General features: G+C 65.1%; 6 protein-coding genes across 6 annotated transcripts in view; 2 read left to right on the top strand and 4 right to left on the bottom strand.

Moving 5' to 3' along the window:
- The window catches only part of EMIHUDRAFT_470656 (hypothetical protein), a 4,312-nt gene extending 1,664 nt beyond the window's left edge, over window positions 1-2,648 (bottom strand). The window contains exons 1-9 of the mRNA XM_005766372.1: window positions 2,258-2,648; window positions 1,803-2,077; window positions 1,631-1,690; window positions 1,518-1,550; window positions 1,042-1,353; window positions 746-989; window positions 478-690; window positions 249-340; window positions 34-79 (exon numbers count right to left, since the gene is read on the bottom strand). Coding sequence (XP_005766429.1) covers window positions 34-79; window positions 249-340; window positions 478-690; window positions 746-989; window positions 1,042-1,353; window positions 1,518-1,550; window positions 1,631-1,690; window positions 1,803-2,077; window positions 2,258-2,584 — 1,602 coding nt within the window. The 5' untranslated portion in view covers window positions 2,585-2,648. The remainder of the gene's footprint in view (window positions 1-33; window positions 80-248; window positions 341-477; window positions 691-745; window positions 990-1,041; window positions 1,354-1,517; window positions 1,551-1,630; window positions 1,691-1,802; window positions 2,078-2,257) is intronic.
- Window positions 2,649-5,041: 2,393 nt separating this feature from the next.
- Window positions 5,042-6,186, bottom strand: EMIHUDRAFT_119668 (hypothetical protein; the record flags this gene model as incomplete). The annotated part of the gene is made up of 2 exons (XM_005766371.1): window positions 5,042-5,130; window positions 5,601-6,186. 2 exons carry the CDS (start codon window positions 6,184-6,186, stop codon window positions 5,042-5,044), a joined length of 675 nt encoding a protein of 224 aa, XP_005766428.1.
- A 377-nt stretch (window positions 6,187-6,563) lies between these two features.
- Window positions 6,564-7,685, top strand: EMIHUDRAFT_119667 (mitochondrial citrate carrier; the record flags this gene model as incomplete). The annotated part of the gene is made up of 2 exons (XM_005766370.1): window positions 6,564-7,056; window positions 7,333-7,685. 2 exons carry the CDS (start codon window positions 6,564-6,566, stop codon window positions 7,683-7,685), a joined length of 846 nt encoding a protein of 281 aa, XP_005766427.1.
- Window positions 7,686-8,004: 319 nt separating this feature from the next.
- On the bottom strand, window positions 8,005-10,202 carry EMIHUDRAFT_246479 (hypothetical protein; the record flags this gene model as incomplete). The annotated part of the gene is made up of 5 exons (XM_005766369.1): window positions 8,005-8,104; window positions 8,284-8,432; window positions 8,505-9,442; window positions 9,551-9,620; window positions 9,795-10,202. 5 exons carry the CDS (start codon window positions 10,200-10,202, stop codon window positions 8,005-8,007), a joined length of 1,665 nt encoding a protein of 554 aa, XP_005766426.1.
- Window positions 10,203-12,303: 2,101 nt separating this feature from the next.
- On the top strand, window positions 12,304-13,650 carry EMIHUDRAFT_246477 (hypothetical protein; the record flags this gene model as incomplete). The annotated part of the gene is made up of 4 exons (XM_005766368.1): window positions 12,304-12,789; window positions 12,889-12,987; window positions 13,153-13,421; window positions 13,629-13,650. The coding sequence occupies 4 exons, from the start codon at window positions 12,304-12,306 to the stop codon at window positions 13,648-13,650; spliced, it is 876 nt and encodes a 291-aa protein (XP_005766425.1).
- Window positions 13,651-13,788: 138 nt separating this feature from the next.
- EMIHUDRAFT_246476 (hypothetical protein) lies at window positions 13,789-14,217 on the bottom strand (the record flags this gene model as incomplete). The annotated part of the gene is made up of 1 exon (XM_005766367.1): window positions 13,789-14,217. One exon carries the CDS (start codon window positions 14,215-14,217, stop codon window positions 13,789-13,791), a length of 429 nt encoding a protein of 142 aa, XP_005766424.1.
- Window positions 14,218-14,322: the final 105 nt, after the last annotated feature.

The following is a 14,322-nucleotide window of genomic DNA, read 5'->3' as shown; positions in this document are numbered from 1 at the left end:
GGGGGGGGGGGGGGCACAAGGCCAAGCTCGCACCTCCCTCTGCCGCTGCGCCTTCTCGTCGAGCTGCCCCACCCGGTACCTGCTCACACACACGCGCAGGGTGGCGGTGAGGCGCGAGCTGCTGCGCCAGCCGCGTCCGCCGCCTCGCTCGCCGTGAGTTGCGAAGCAGCCGCTCTGCGCCCGCGATGTCGGCGGCGAGCCTCGCCTCTGCCTGCCTCGCCGCTTGGAGCCGCGCCGTCTCCGCGTACAGCGCCTCCCGCAGCGCGCCAGCCGCCTTTGCGCGCTCCTTGAGCCGCGCCCCCTCCCGGGCGTGGAGCTCGTCCATCTGCCTGGAGGCCGCCTGCTCGCCGCGAGGGGGGGGCGGCCGTCAGCCGTGCCTCCCCGGGGCGGGGGAGGCCTCCCGCGGGGGAGGCGTGGGTGGGGCGCCTCGAGCGAGCCTGGGTCTGGGAGGAGTCTTGGCAGGGCGAGGGAGGGGACTGGGCAGGGTGAGGGAGGGTCTGGGCAGGGCGAGGGAGGGTCTAGGAAGGCCCGGGGCGCCTCGAGCGAGCCGAGGTTGTCGCTCGAGCGGCTCGCAGCCTCCTCCGCCGCCGCTAGCTTGGCCTTTGCAGCCTCGAGCGCCGCCCGGCGCTCCTCGAGGCTCTCCTCCGCGCCTCGGATCTGCGCGCGCCGCCTGTCCCTCTCCGCGGCCGCCTACAGCAGCGCGCTCGGAGAGGGCTCAGCGGAGGGCTCAGAGGGGGCTGCGAACCACCCGCTCCGCGGCCGCCTCGCCCATCGCGACGCGCGCCTGGGCCACCTGCTCCTGCACGCTCTCCGTCGCCTCCGCAGCGGCGCGCTGCTCCTCGCGCCGGCGGCCGACCGCGCGCTCCGCAGAGGCGATGCCTGCAGGAAGGCTCCGCGAAGGTTCGCACCCGCCTGCGCCTCTGCTCGCGCGCGGCGCCGTCTCTCGGCAAGCGCAGACGTGGACGTGCTTGTCTCTCGGACGTGGTGGTCTGGAGAGATGTGATAAGAGATGTGATGAGCCCAGGGTGAGCCTAGGCTGACGCGCCGTGGCGCAGGTCCGCGTTGCTCTTCTGCCGCGCCTCGAGCTCGCTCTCCTTTTGCGCGAGCGCATCCTGCTGCGCCTCGAGCTCGCGCTTGGCGGACGCGTACTCCTCGTGCGCGCGGGAGATGTCCTGCGAGGGCGCGAGGCGCCGTCCGAGGTGCTTTAGGGGTCTAGGGAGGGTCCAGGAAGGGCCGAGGGAGTGGGGCAGAGGTGCGTGGGAAGCGCGGTGAGTGCTGCGCGTGCGCGTGCGCGCCTCGTCGCGCTTCTGCATCGCCGCGACCGACATCTCCCACTGCTCGACCAGCTCTCGCCTGGCCAGTCACCGCGGGGCGGGGGGGGGGGGGGGGGAGGGGTTAGGCCAGGCTTTCCCCCCCGAATGGCTCTGGAGGAAAAGGCCGCGCCGCTCGCGCTGCAGCGCGCGGTAGTCGTCGGCGGTGCGGTCGAGCTCGACTTGCTGCACCGACGTCTTGGTCACCTCCGCCTCCAGCTCCGCCTGCCGCTCCGCCACCTGCGGGCACGCGTCGCCGGAGGGGAAGGCTCGAGAGGGGGCGGCTCCCGGCGGGAGTCGGCTCCGAGGGCCGCCCGCGCCTGCGCCAGCGTCTTTTCGAGCTGCAGGTTGAGCGACTTGAGGCGCGACTCGTCCGCCTGACGCCAGAGAGGGGAGGAGGTGGGCGGCCCGCCCTCCCGCAACGCTGCGCCTCTCCCCTCCTCCTCAGCCTCTCCCCTCCTCCTCTCCCTCGAGGCGACACATGCGCGCCTTTGCGTACTTGAGCATGGCGAGGTTGTCCTCCTCTTTCTGGCGCGCCGCGAGCGCCCACTGCTCGAGCTCCTGCACGCCGAGGGGCGGGCGGGGCGGGAGGTGCGAGGGGCGAGAGCGGCGGCGGGCGCCTTCGGAGACGGAAGGCGTCGGCGAGCGGGGCGGCGCGGCGCGGCGGGCTCGGGTGCGTGGTGCGCCTCTTGCTTCCAGTTCATCTGGAGCTTGAAGGCGTCCATCCGCTCGTTCCCCTTGAAGATCTGAGTCTGCGCCGCCGTCGCCTGCGCCGCGGGCAGGCGCCGCCGCCGCTCAGCGGAGTGCTCCCCCATCCCCATCCCGCACCGCCGCCTCTTGCCACCACCTCCGCCGCGAGCAGCGGATCGCGGGTGCGCGCGACTCTCTGGGGCGGGGTGGCGACGACCGCGCTGGCTGTGTGAGCGCAGGGTGGGCGAGCGCGGCGCCTTGTCTGTCAGATCCGCGCACTCGCGCTGCAGCTTTGAGAGCTCCGAGCTGAAGCGGCCGAGCTCCCTATCGGCGAGCTGCTTGAGGTGGTCTTCGGTCTCGACCTCCTTCGCCTTGGCATCCACCAGCCGCTGCGTGTTCTGCCGCTCCGCCACCACCGAGCCAAGGTGACCCTCCATCACAGACACTCGCTCGCCCGTCTCGGCCAGCTCCTCCTCGGTCGCAGCGAGCGCCCGCTCCGCGTCCTTGAGATCGGCGTAGAGCGCGCGGTTGGCCGCGTTGGCAAAGTCCGGCAGATCGACGAGCTCTTCTTCATCGTCGGACATTGCGTTCTTGGGTTCGTGGGGAGCGAGCGGTTCGGAGGCCGGCGATCGAGGCAGAGGTGGCCTTAGAAACGGCCAATGCGGGCGAGTGTATTCTTTTTTTGCTTGGAGTTTGACCTGTTTTGCCCCTGCCTACCTACCTACCTACCTACCCTACTTATGGGAAACTAAAAAATAAATCACTCGATGGGTGAAGGTGGGGTACCATACCAACTAAAGTGATGGTTGGTGGTACTCTCCTGCAACCACAGTCCTTCCTGTGACATGGCAGGCCACTCTCAAGCCCTACAAGCACCAGATCACCCATTTGGGGAGGGTTGACATCGTGATTTTCGCGGAAAATTTCTTTTTCTGCTGTGAAAATTCCAGCGTGAAGAGAGGGAAAAACCCGACGGGAGGGCCCAGACCTACCCTACCTACCCTGAGGGAGGGTGTAGAGGATGGTAGAGTGTAGAGCGCTGTAGAGCTGTAGAGATGTAGAGCGCTCTGGAGCGCTGTAGAGCTGTAGAGCTCTACATCGGGCACGGGACGAACTGCGTGCGTTGTAGAGCGATGTAGAGCGCGATTTTGTTGTAGAGTTTGTTGTAGAGGCTCTACAGCCAACCCGCCGGGAAGGCAGTGACTCAAAGAGGTCGAGTCGCACTAATGGGGTGTCTCCGAGCTTACTGGAGCTCTGATGGACGGCCCTGACTATCCCTGACACACAGAGAGTCACTCTGATGGCACACAACACCCCATAACTGCGTCATCACCGCCTGCCATGCGTCGCCGGTGCCGCATTCGTCGCAGTGCTTCTTTAGCAGGCGGTGGACTGTCGGCGGCGAGGACGGTCGCATTTGCGCAAGGCGAGGCGAGCATTCAGACGCGTTGCATGCGCCATGACTCGCGCCAGCGTGTGCGGGAGCTCCTGGCTGAGCGTTGAGTCCAGGCGAGTTGCGCTGGCCACTATCGCTACGCCGAGCCGAGCTGACGCGCCGAGGCGCCGGCCAGTCGCAGCCGTGAGGCATGCCACAGCAGCAGAGGCACCTGCCACCCATTGGGCGGGCAGACAGAAGGCCAGGGCAGCACTGGCGAGTGCAACGCGCCTCATGTCGGAGAGCGACCGTGCCTCGTTCGCTTTTGATGTAGAGTTTGTTGTAGAGATTTCACGTTGTAGAGCGCCTCTACATCGCTCTACAACGCACGCAGTTCGTCCCGCGGCGGATGTAGAGCTCTACAGCTCTACAGCGCTCTACAGCGCTCCAGAGCGCTCTACATCTCTACAGCTCTACAGCGCTCTACACTCTACATCCTCTACACCCTCCCTCAGTACCTACCCCGGCATGACGTACGGCCAAGCAAAAAAAGAATACACCTGAATGCTTTGGGTTTTGTAAGGTGCCTATATGGGCTTCCAGTATCGGACCTTCAAGACATGCGCTTTTGGCCGGTGGCCTCCTCGGACAGGTTTCGCCACCTCTTCATGAAATTGAAAAGAAGAAAAGCGCATGTATACACATAACGATCCAGTCCCTCTCACGCTCAGCGATACCCGCACAACCTACGACAACTTTGGTCGCCGGCTTTGGCCAGGTGCAGCCACCACCTGCTTGCCTCCATGTTCACGCTTCGCGCCCCTTCCCCCCCCCTGACGCCGCCGTATGACCTTAGGTGAGGGGCACGACTACCCGCCTGGAAGGCGCTCTCATCAGCAAGTCACCTCCAGGCACCAACTCCTGGGCGTTTACGCTTGACTACGAAACCATGCAGTGGATGCAGCTCGATCAAAACGGCGACGCCAACAGCTGGCCCCTGGGCGAGTTCCTTCCTTGCGCTCAGGATGAGGTGCGAGCCATGATGCTCGACTATCAGCGTGCACCAAGTCGCTCACATTCCGTGAGTTCGTCAACGGGCCGAACTCTCCAAGTCGACGGCGATCTCGAACTCCGACAACTGGACCGGTGCACCAGCCGCGTAGGACGATGGCTCCCTCGAGGACATCCCTTCATCGACGGACGCCTTCACCGCCGCCGGCCCTGGGCCATCCAGCGCGGCCTCCGACGGCCTGCACGTGATCGAGGTACAGAAACGGTGGCTGCCGCAGCTCACACCCTAATCTATCTGCCTTAGGCACGGAGCCAACGGAGCCATCCATCGCGCATGCCCGCATCGCGTGCGGCTCCGAGGTCTCCCGCCGAGACCGGCTCGGCGCGGCGCGTGGCCGCACGCCGCCGTTGAAAAGGCGATAGGAGAGGGGAGAGCGCCGGCCACATCGAGCGAGCGCTGACGTGTAAGGTGTCTGCGCTGCTCCGGTGTGTGTGGGATTATGCCTCCCCCCATCTGTGCGGCGAGGTGTTTGCGGTGGGTGCGATGGCCGATCGTGTTTGCGCGATAAGTCAGTCGTTGCATGCAGCGACTCTGCTCACGTGCCACGACTGCTTTGACTGACTTATGAGTGCTGATGGATGATCTCCGACAACCCTAAACCAAAATGAAAATTACTCTCGTGAGGCTGTGAAAGCACGCCCAACCTAGCGGATTTGGGTACTTGCCCCCGAAGGCAAGTGCGTCTGTTCACAGCTCACGAGAGTAAAATGAAAATGAAAATGCGCAGTTGTAACTTGCGGTTGTGAACAGGGTCGTTTGGTTATATCCGCATGTTACAATCGCGAGGACGCAATACATGGCACACATTGCGGAATTCGCACTCTACCCCTCTCCGTGAAACTAAGAAGGGGATATGGGAGGAGGGTGGGATCAGAGAATCGAGGCCACTGGCCTCTGCTCCCGCCTGGGATCGCCCATTGCGACCCAGAGCTAAGAGAGACATCGCGAAAACCGCGCCAATAAGTTGCTGCCGATAAGTTCGCCCAACGGCGGCGCGGCGTGCAATAATTGCAAATAGGAAACCGCGCCGGGATCATGACAAGGCCGTACTGGTAAACGGCGACGGAAAGCGTGCAAAGCAGGCCACCGCGGGCTCGGAGATAGGCGTGGAGGAGGGAGACCGACTCTTCTGAAGGCTCGTCAGCATGAGCACCGCCTCCACGGACTCGGCGGAGCAGGGAATCGATCCGGGTCTCAAGCACGTACGTCTTGATGTACGTGTCCATGAAGTAGCCAACGTGCCGCCCCATGGAGCGCGTGGCGAGGTAGATGGCGGAGAAGGTGAGGAGCACACCTGCATAAGGGCCCATCGCCGCGTAGTCCCGGAACGGCTCGGCAATCGCCGCCACCCCGTGGCGGAACAAGGGGTACCCTCCACTGAGGAGGAGGAGGACGCGGACAGGGGTGTAGTCACAGAGTGCGCGAACCTGATAGCCGACACAGTAGACGAAGACGGCCATCCTGAGGAAGAAGAGGAGCTCAGGTCCCCCGTCACCGCTTGTCACCAGCTCAATCAGGGTGGTACCCAGCAGGTAGAGGAGGACTGCTCCAGCCCCGGCACGGTAGACCCGGCTAGTGAGAAGGGCTGCAAGACCGTCATAAGCGAGGCCCACGGCGATCGACCAGAGGAATAACGTGAACTCGATCGTAGTGTAGGCCCAGCCCATCAGAGAATCGAGGCCACTGGCCTCTGCTCCCGCCTGGGATCGCCCATTGCGACCCAGAGCTAAGAGAGACATCGCGAAAACCGCGCCAATAAGTTGCTGCCGATAAGTTCGCCCAACGGCGGCGCGGCGTGCAATAATTGCAAATAGGAAACCGCGCCAGACCGGCGGCGCCGAAGTGGAACGGCGCCTCGCACGGCGGACACCAGCAATATTAATAATTGACTTGAGCCGCCATGGTAGGACGCCGCCCTGAATGATGACGGCAAAGCAACCCGAATAATAATAGCCATTGCTCCCTCAGTGTAAACGACTGTGAATACCGAACTCCCCCATTCACACCTAGTCACCGTGGCCCAACTGGGGTCAAGCCATGGCTTGCAGATCCTGCGTCTCTCACTGCCCGAACAACAGAGGCGGGTCCGCCGCAGTCCCCCACTAGTATACACATAATGACCACCGAGCACAAGCGCTTCCCCGTCGCCGCCGCCGCCATTGCGGGCACGCTCGAGAACTTCGCCACCTTTCCGTTCGAGTACGTCAAAACGCAGCTTCAGCTTCAGATCCGCTCCTCGGCGCTCTACGCTGGCAGCAGCGCCTACACTGGCCCACTCGACGTCGTGCAGCGAACCTTCCGAACCGCTGGCCTCCTCGGCCTGTACAGCGGCGGCGCCAGCTTCGTCATCTTCTCTCCCCTGCGTGCGGTCGTGCGCTTCACCACCTTTGAGCGGCTGCGAATAACGGCTCGGAGCCAGCAGCTGCGAGAGACGCCTGGCGGCAAGAGGCTCTCCGACCTCGGCTGCGGCGTGCTGGCTGGCGCGGCGGACGGCGCGCTGTGCCAGACGCCGAGCAATGCGATCGCCGTCAAGATGGTGCACGACCAGTCGCCCAGAGGGCCGCGGCAGTACAGGCTGGGCGGCGGCCCGAGTTGGCACGCAAAGAGCGGTATACGCAGACAGACAGCGCCTCCCCACGCCACCGCAGGCACGTGCTCCACGCTACGCGTCAGATTGCGGCCGAGTTTGGCGTCTGGCGCGCGGCCGTCCCCTCCAGCGGCTAGAGGCGAGAGGTGCGAGTCCCGCCCGTGCGAGTATAGGCACGGCTTCTTCTCTGGCCTGTGGCCCACCGTGGCAAAGGTCTCCTTCTGCGCGGGCGTCCGCCGCCGCAGGAGAGGCTGGCGGCTGGAGGCCGTCTCCCCACGGCAGTCGTCTCACTGAGTAGGCATCCGCTTCGTTGGCTACGGCGAGATGGCCGAGAGATTGCGCTCCCGCCCCGGCCGACCTGAAGGGCCAATTGCAATCTGGGAGAGTCTGGTGGCAGGCGGCACCGCGGGCGGCGTGTCAGCGGTGCTCAGCCAGCCGATCGACGTTGTGCGCGCAAACATGATGTCGCTGGACGCGAGGCGGTACAGCTCCTCCCTCGCGTGTGCCCGCGCCATTCTCCGGAGCGGAGGATTGCCCGGCCTCTTCCTCGGCGTCGGGCCTCGCATCTGCCGCGTCTGCGTCGAGGAGTCGCTCAAGTTCACGCTATTCGAGGCGGCGGAGCGACAGTTGTGCGCGCTCTTCCCGCCGTAAGAACTCTCTCACACGACTCACGAGTCTGTCACATTATTAAATAAATACGTTACGGCCCAACACAGGGTCAAACTCCTGACACACGACCCTCTGGGGTCGCCCTCGCAGCTCGCTCGCCCCGCCCCAGCGGCGTGCACCCCCGCTCGATCCTGTACGAACCGTGTTCCTCTGTGGGGTCACGGGGGGGAGCCAGCCGCCGCGGAGAGAGCGCGGCGTTGACGCGCGCACACACCGCTGTGTGTCACACACATATCGATATGCGCCATGCGACATGCGCCATGCGATATATATTAATATCTGAGCGACGTCTCTCTCTCTCTCACACGTCGCTCTCAAGTCTCTCAAGTCTCTTTTTTATCAGTCTAACCCCTTTTATATCATTCTCGTGAAAGTATGTTTCGTCATATTCTGCTGTGTCCCTACCTACCTATGAACGTATGCCAGCAACTTACATGCACGACTCGAACGCGCACACGGTGATGTACACGGCATGGCCCCGCGCACGGCAGGGCGTGCGGCGCGCGACTGGGACAGACCGAGACGGGGATCTCAGCATGGGTTCTCGCCTTCGTCTTGCTGCGCCCTCCACGTGGTACACCTCGCGCTGTTGCCAAAGCAATCCTCCATCTCCCACGTCTCTTTTCGTTCGGCAATGCACCTCGAGCAGCCCCTGCAGAGTCCGCCGTTGTTCCAGCCGGTGCTAGTGGTGATGACGGAGCCGCTACAATTGAAGTTGGAGCTCGCATCCTCGAATCGTCCTCGAGATGCCCTTCTCATGCACGTGGGTAGGCACGGGTAGGTCCGCAGCGCGTCCACCACCCCGTCGCAGCACCCATGATACGCTGGCTTGAGGCCATACTCGCGGTCGAAAAGCAACGGGTCGTCTTCTCCAAACCAGCCGTGGATCCACGAGAACTTGTCAGTGAACCCCCAAAAGGTGAGCCCCTCAACGTACGGCGAGATCAGGGCTTCCGCCATGAGGGCACGGTAGGCCTCGCGCTGGTTCTCCATACGCACCGCCTCGGGCCAGTCCCTCACGCGCATGTCTATCTCGGACAGCGTGACCTTGACGCCGAGGTCTGCAAAGCGCTTGAGGCTGCGCTTGATCCTGCCGCGCACCGCCTCCGTCTTCGGATAGATCTCTTTGCCCAAGACGTGCCCCTCGAAGCCGACCGTGTGCACCGGCACCCCCCGCTGCAGCAGCCCTTGCACGATAGTGTACATCCGGTCCGCCTTTGCACCCCCCTTGAGGACATTGTACTCATTGTAGATGAGATCGGCGTCCGGATCAGCGGCGTGGGCGGCCCGGAACAGGTCGTCGATGATCCCCGGGCCGAGCTTCTTCATGATGATCGTCGGGCGGTAGAGCCCCTCGACGGCCTCGCCATTCAGCACCGACGTCTTGTCGGCCGTCGCCTCGTTCATGACGTCCCACGCGCGGACAATGCCCTTGTAGCGCGAGACGAGCGTAGTGACGCGGTTGAGCAGCGCTGCGCGTAGCTGCCAAGCGGGCAGCGCGTCGTCCACCCAGCTTGGCATCTGAGTGTGCCACACGAGCGCGTGCCCCTTAATCCGCAACCTGTGGAGCTGGCAAAACTCGACGAACTGGTCCGCTTGGGCCCAGTCTATCTCGCCCCGCGCGCGCTCCATCCGGCCCCACTTCATCTGGTTGCCAGGAGTAGCCGCGTTGAATTCGCGCAGCAAGTACTCCACGTAGTTGACGTCGTTCAGGAGTCCGCTGTCGGGGATAGCTGTGCCTGCGAGCGTTGCGGTGCGGCGGCCTCGTGCCTTTTGCTAGAGCGAGGGAGCGGAAGGCTACAGAGACGACAGGAATCGAGAAGGGCTAGAGTTGAGAGGAGCAGTACCAAGGTAGCGAAGCTCCTTGTTGACCGCTGGGAGCAGCTTAACGAGCTTGGCAAAGCGGCCGCCCCGAGACTCGTCCACAAGTTCGGCCGTCAGCCCGAGCTTCACTTCAAAGTCTTCTAGCGCTGGCGGCGCGGGTGAGCACGGCAAGGGCGACGGCGAGGGTGGTGGCCGCGGGGAGGGCGGCGGCGGTTGCGATGGTGGCGACTGCGGTGGCGGGATGGGGCAGCGACGCCGCGTCCACACCCAGACAGCGTGGTACCCGCACCCAGTGTTCTTGCAGCCCTTGTCGCACAGGACGAGACCCTCGGATTCGCACTTTCGTGCTGCCTCTATCCACGTCGTCTGACGATAGGCGGGCGTCCCGAACGCGCCAAAGATACAGTCGTCGTTGCTCCTGCTCGTGCTGCGCTTGCAGTTTCCTTCGCGAGTGCAGCACTGCCCGGCGATAGGCACGCCGCTAAAGTTTGTGGCGTCGGGCTCGTGCACGCAGCCCTCGGACCCCCGCACTCCGTCGCCGCCTGCAAGAATGAGCGCGCCTTCTGCAGGGAAGCTAACGATCGCTGGTGGTGAGGGCGGCGCCAGAGGTGGGGGTGGCGGAGGCGGTGTAGGCGCTATCACCCGCTGCCCACACGGCTCACACTCGGTGCACATCGCCCACGCGCACTTGTCGACCCAGGCGTGAGTCAGGAAGGTGCAGTGGGCAGCGCACACCAAAGGTGGCGGTGGCGATGCCAGAGGCGGCGGCGGCGGCGGCAAAGGCGACGGCGGCGGCGGCGGTGGAGGCGATGCCGGCACCAGTCCCCGACACGGCACACACTCGGTGCACATCACCCACGCGCACTTGTCGACCCAGGCGTGAGTCAGGAAGGTGCAATGGGCAGCGCACGCCAGAGGCGGCGGTGGCGATGCCAGAGGCGGCGGCGGCGGCGGCAGAGGCGGGGGCGGCGGAGGAGGCGATGCTGCCACCTGCTGCCGACATGGCACACATCCGGAGCACGTCGCCCACGCGCACTTGCCGACCCAGGCGTTAGTCAGGAAGGTGCACTGGGCAGCGCACGCCAGAGGCGGCGGTGGCGGTGACAGAGATGGGGGTGGCGGCGGCAGAGGCGGGGGCGGCGGAGGAGGCGATGCTGCCACCTGCTGCCGACATGGCACACATCCGGAGCACGTCGCCCACGCGCACTTGCCGACCCAGGCGTTAGTCAGGAAGGTGCACTGGGCAGCGCACGCCAGAGGCGGCGGTGGCGGTGACAGAGATGGGGGTGGCGGCGGCAGAGGCGGGGGCGGCGGAGGAGGCGATGCTGCCACCAGCTGCCCACACGGCACACACTCGGTGCACATCACCCACGCGCACTTGTCGGCCCAGGTATGAGTCAGGAAGGTGCAATGGGCAGCGCACGCCAGAGGCGGCGATGGCGGTGGGGGAGAGAATATGTTTTGGATGCGATTGCGAGTCATCGAGCTCGAGCCCTCGCTGTCCAGCCGCCTGTCCGACTGTAGTAGGGGCTCTGTGCAGGAAGAGATTGCCACCGACTCGCCATGTGGCTCCAGCCAGCGCTTCTCACAACTCGCTGACAGCCGGCACCAGCCGCTAGACCACGTGGAGGCAAAGCGGCAAGAAGCGTCGGCTTCGCACGCATGCACGCAGCTCAGGCGGCCAGTGAGGTTCTGCTCGAACAGAGGCGGGCTGTCTGCGCAGTACAGAGTGCTCTCTACCGTGGACGTGCACACTTTCAACATCGGCGTTTGGCGACCTCTCTTTCGGCCTTTAGGATGGTCTTGCGTCCTCGCCTAGCTCCTATGGTATCGTATCGCGCATTATCGCTCATTGGAGATATTCGCCAAACTAGCAGACCTGGCGCGCACGCGCGCCGTATTTGTTTTCCGGTCTGCTTCCCGTCGGTTTCCCTCCTCGCACTTGGAGTGCAGTCTCGCGTGGCGTGAATTTGTTGGCGCTGAATTGGTTGTCTTTGTGCTCGCGTGGCGATGACCCTGTCGAGAAGTGGACCTGCGGGGCAGAAGGGGGTGGGAGGGGGATCTTTGTGCAGGGTACTTTGTGGGGAAAAAGGAGTTTTTATCTACACATATCAATCCTAATAATCCCAGAGTGGTTCAGTAACATGCCGCCTCTCGAGCGGAGCACTATCGCCACGTGCGCGGAAGTTGCGCGTGTAGTTGTTCCACTGCTCATTCTGCTCCTCAAGGCTGCCGGTGAGCTCCTTGCATGTGTGCTCCCTGTACCACCGCGCGCGGTGCCGACGATATGCTTTCTGCCCGTGCTCACCGAGGTCGTACTCGGAGCGCTCCGGTGGTTTGCCCTCGGTGACAGCCAGAGCCTCCGCCGCCTCCACCTCCGCCTTCAATCTCAATGTCCCACCACCCCCCTGCGCGCGGGCCTTCTAGGCCCGCGGGTAGTCTCCCCCCATCCCCAGGGCCTCCATGGCTCGCACCTCAACCTCACACAGCACACAGACCAGCGCAAAGCGCCATAGGACGTATTTTCTTGTCAATAACAAGGTAGTCTGTGAACAGGCGCTATTTCGGGGCCCGGGGTTGTGCGTTTATGTGAACAGGCGCTGTGCGATTTCGGGCCCGGGGTAGTGCGTTTACGTGAACAGGCGCTCGCGAAGCAAAAATAATCCACTCCGCCGTCCTCGCTTCCGCCCTGTGCGTTTGCCCGCTGGCCTCGGCTCCGGCGCCCGATATGGGTGCGCCGGCGTTCCGACACGTTGGTAAGATGGCGAGTGAGCGCATGAGGCGGGCGGCCGTGCGTCGCCGGCCCTCCTCCGGCTGGATCGATCCCGCGCAGCTGGCGACACGGCTAGCAACGGCACGCACACTGCCAGAGCTGCTCGAGACGCGGCGCCGCTTCGCGCCAGAGATGGACTTCTCGCACGCGCCCGTTGCGTGGAGCCGGCTGGCGCGGTTGCGGCGGCGGCCTGCCGAGCGAGCGTGGCTCGACGAAAACTTGCCCTTTCTCGAGCCGCTTGCAGCACACACCGCGGAGCTTGTCGAGCAGAGCGAGGACATCGAGGCCGGCAGGCGCGCAGCGCTCGCCTCGGCGCTCGTGGCGGCTGGCGTGCGATCGGAGCCTCCGTGGAACGAGCTGTGGGATGCAATCGAGCGCCGTTCCGTCGAGAGCGCCCCGCTGAGTGAGTGCGACGAGTGCGCCTCTGTCGCCGAGGCGCTCGTCAACGCAGGCCACTCGTCGCAGCGCTACCTCGAGGCGGCGGCGCCGGTGGTGGCGCGCTCGCTCCGGAGAGAGGCGGGCGCGCGGCGCGGCGGGGCCATCCTTCTCGTGCGCGGCCGCCCCGTCGTGGACGAAGTCCGCCTCGAGTGCATCGCGGCGTTCGCCTCTGCGCTCGCGCGCGGGGCGGCGGCCTCGGAGGACCGGTCTGCGCTGCTGGGGCACCTCGCTGCGGCGGCGGTGCCAAAGGTGCCCGCCGCGCGCGCCTCCCACCTCGTCTCGCTCGCCTGCACGTACGGTTCGACGCCGCCGCCTCGTGCTGCCGCCGCCGGAAGGGACGGTGCTGGCGGCGGAGGCGGCAGCGGCAGTGCGGGCGGCGGCGGCGGCGCTAGCGCGGCGGAGAGCGCGGCGCAGCAGTCGCTGCTGCGGGCCATCGCGGACGAGCTGCGCGTGCGGCCGTGGCAGCTCAAGCCTGCGGAGGTTGCCTTGCTCGCGGAGGTGTACTGCACACGGCTGCCCTCTGGCTCCGCTGGCGGCGGCGAGGGCGGCGCCGCCGCACTGGTGCCGTCACGGGGTGTGGTTGCTGTCGACTCGGCGCCGCTGCTCGAGTCCCTCGCCCGCGTCGCCCTCCCACGGCTCGACAGGTACAAGGCGTATAACCTCGCGCGGCTGGCGCAAGCCGCGTCGCGCTGGCCCGCGGCCGGCGGCAGAGGCGGCAGCGCGGCGGCAGAGCAGCTGCTGAGTAGCGTGGCGGCGGCGGCGGCGGCGCGCGAGGGCGAGTTCCGCGGGGAAAGCCGCGCTCTGCTGGTGGACGCTTATGCGCGCGCGCGGCTGCTGCCGCCGATACAGCCCGAGCCTGCTCCTCCACCACTGTCCACTCAGCCTCCCAGGGCCGACCGAATGATCATTTAGCTTCGTCGTGGTTGTGATTCCCAAAACATGCCAGAACAGAGATAAGCTAAGCGAGACGGCGGCGACTCACCACGGAGGCCGGAGCGAGATATATGACGAATCTCATGCTGGACAATCCAGACTAGTAAAACCCCGGCGCTACAGCACCTGGTTGGTCATGGTCTGCGTCTCGACCATCGACACGCCTGGAATCGCCTCGAGCTTGGCCAGGAAGTCAGCCTCGGGGGGGTGCCCAGCCTCCTCCCACGGGCCAAAGGTGGCGAGAGGCACGGTCGTGCAGAGCTTGAAGTCGAGACACCCGCCACAGACGGCGCGGTTGACAACCGCGCCGTCGAGAGCCTTGAGCTGCGGCAGGAACTCGTCCACGACATCTGCGATCGCGACGAGGGTGGCGGACGAGGCCTTGCCACCACCGTCGTCCTGCCATTTGCACCGCCACTCCCGCGCGACATTATCAAATTCCATCTTGCCGTTGGCCATTTCCGCCATCATGGGCGAGGAGCGCGCCGATGGGCGGCCAGCGGAGCTGATGGAGAAAGCATGTGAGAGGGACGAGAGCAGCAGCATTCGGCGCAGTGGGGAAGCTGTCTGGTACAGCCCCAGCCGACTCCGCGTGAACTCTCGAGGGATCTCGAGTTGCGGAGCTCCTGCTGCTCGGTACGCACTCTGTTC

The sequence above is a fragment of the Emiliania huxleyi genome (assembly GCF_000372725.1).
Source record: "Emiliania huxleyi CCMP1516 unplaced genomic scaffold EMIHUscaffold_512, whole genome shotgun sequence".
Classification (NCBI taxonomy): Eukaryota; Haptophyta; order Isochrysidales; family Noelaerhabdaceae; genus Emiliania; species Emiliania huxleyi.
Note: the sequence above shows the minus strand (reverse complement) of the source record. Positions and strands in the feature narration are given on the sequence as shown.